General features: G+C 32.5%; 1 protein-coding gene across 12 annotated transcripts in view; it reads left to right on the top strand.

Moving 5' to 3' along the window:
• The window catches only part of LOC119590818 (nectin-3-like protein), a 27,674-nt gene that overhangs the window by 17,075 nt on the left and 9,163 nt on the right, over positions 1 to 1,436 (top strand). For 4 of the 12 annotated variants that reach the window (XM_037939563.1, XM_037939569.1, XM_037939561.1 and 1 more), the window contains 2 exons: positions 868 to 970; positions 1,091 to 1,195. In XM_037939563.1, the coding sequence (XP_037795491.1) occupies positions 868 to 970; positions 1,091 to 1,195 (208 nt within the window). Of the gene's footprint in view, positions 1 to 864; positions 971 to 1,090; positions 1,196 to 1,325; positions 1,416 to 1,436 lie in introns of those variants that run through there. The other 8 variants (XM_037939562.1, XM_037939560.1, XM_037939568.1 and 5 more) reach the window with 3 other exon arrangements.

The following is a 1,436-nucleotide window of genomic DNA, read 5'->3' as shown; positions in this document are numbered from 1 at the left end:
CATCATTTAAAAGCTATGAAAGTATTCATAGTCATTTGCAATATTATTCATCATTTGATAGTTAATAACAGTATGATACAATACGGTCACTATTTTTAAAAGATTACCTTCAGGCAAAACACTGTTTATCAAATCCAGTGTCTATAATTAACTAATCACTGCATGATGTATCTGGTAATATTTTACTCCTCCAGTAAACCTTAAAATGAGTAATGACAGATTCTATTTAATTTCATAGATTTCAAATCACTTTGAGTATAATTTGTGATAAAGAATAAGAATTTTTGAAAATATTAAACTTAGCTCAGTTTGAAATAGTTCTGGATAACTTGTAAATTTTCTGGTTGCTTACAAGTAGTTCTTTAATTACCCTTATCATTATATCTCCTGTATGATTAGTTTTTTATTCTCATCAGTAAGCTAAGATTAAGGTAAGGTCAAAGTGAAATAAATATCCTGTAGTAGCTTTAAATTCAGAATTGTGTTTTCACTAATTATGAAAATCTTAATTCGAAGGATCTGAAATTTTGGTTTTAAAAATTATTAAGACTCTTTAAAATAGTATTAGGAACCATATATGAAGTTTAATCAAATTGAAGAAGAATGACATTTGAAAAAGATATAACTTCATATTTAAACTTACTTTCATTGACTTTGACCATAGCACATTTGCATGTATACATAAGATATTTACAGTTTCACCCTTTCTCTCGTATACACAAGTAGATAATTACAAGTTCTGTGTTTTCTGTAGTTTACTTCTCAAGAACTCAGGAGAACTCAGATGATACAGATCTTATAGCTCATCACCTCTGCACTGTCTTGCACGGACACTGACCTCTTACTGATGCATGCTTGTTTCAGCAGCGACACTGAGAGTGCAAGAGGGGCAAACACTACACGCGCAGCCAACCTCAAGAATAGCCTTGGAAGACTGACACAGGTGTTCAAGAAGCCTAAGAAAGAACAGGTAATTTTAGAGTATTTTGTGAATACGTGTGGCATACATTTACTTCGTTTACTTTTGTCCCATTTCATTCGTCTTTCTAGCACGTTTATTTACAGTAATACTTTATTTCTTTTACCTTAGGAGACCAAATTGGAAAATATTGGTGATGATGAGAAAAGGTCTCTCACCACTGATGATCCTAAGAAGGGAAGCCCAATCAAGGAGCAAAATGTTGATGATAAAGAGGTAAGAATATTTCCACAGCCACAGACAAACATGGAAACATGAATCTTAAAATTGAAATAGGGCTGTACAGTAATGCTGCAGTGAGATATTGTATCTTCCTCTTGTACTATGAGATACATTCTTTTCCAAGCTTACTGGAGAAACTCGCATTCCTGAGGAAATGCTGCCTCCTATACAAAATTCTGAACAAAATAATAGTGAAGTGAAGAGAGAGGTATGATGACTTAAAATCTATTACCAA

The sequence above is a fragment of the Penaeus monodon genome, chromosome 27 (assembly GCF_015228065.2).
Source record: "Penaeus monodon isolate SGIC_2016 chromosome 27, NSTDA_Pmon_1, whole genome shotgun sequence".
In the NCBI taxonomy this organism is placed as follows: Eukaryota; Metazoa; Arthropoda; class Malacostraca; order Decapoda; family Penaeidae; genus Penaeus; species Penaeus monodon.
The sequence above is the reverse complement of the archived record's forward strand: the minus strand, read 5'-3'. Positions and strand labels throughout refer to the sequence as shown.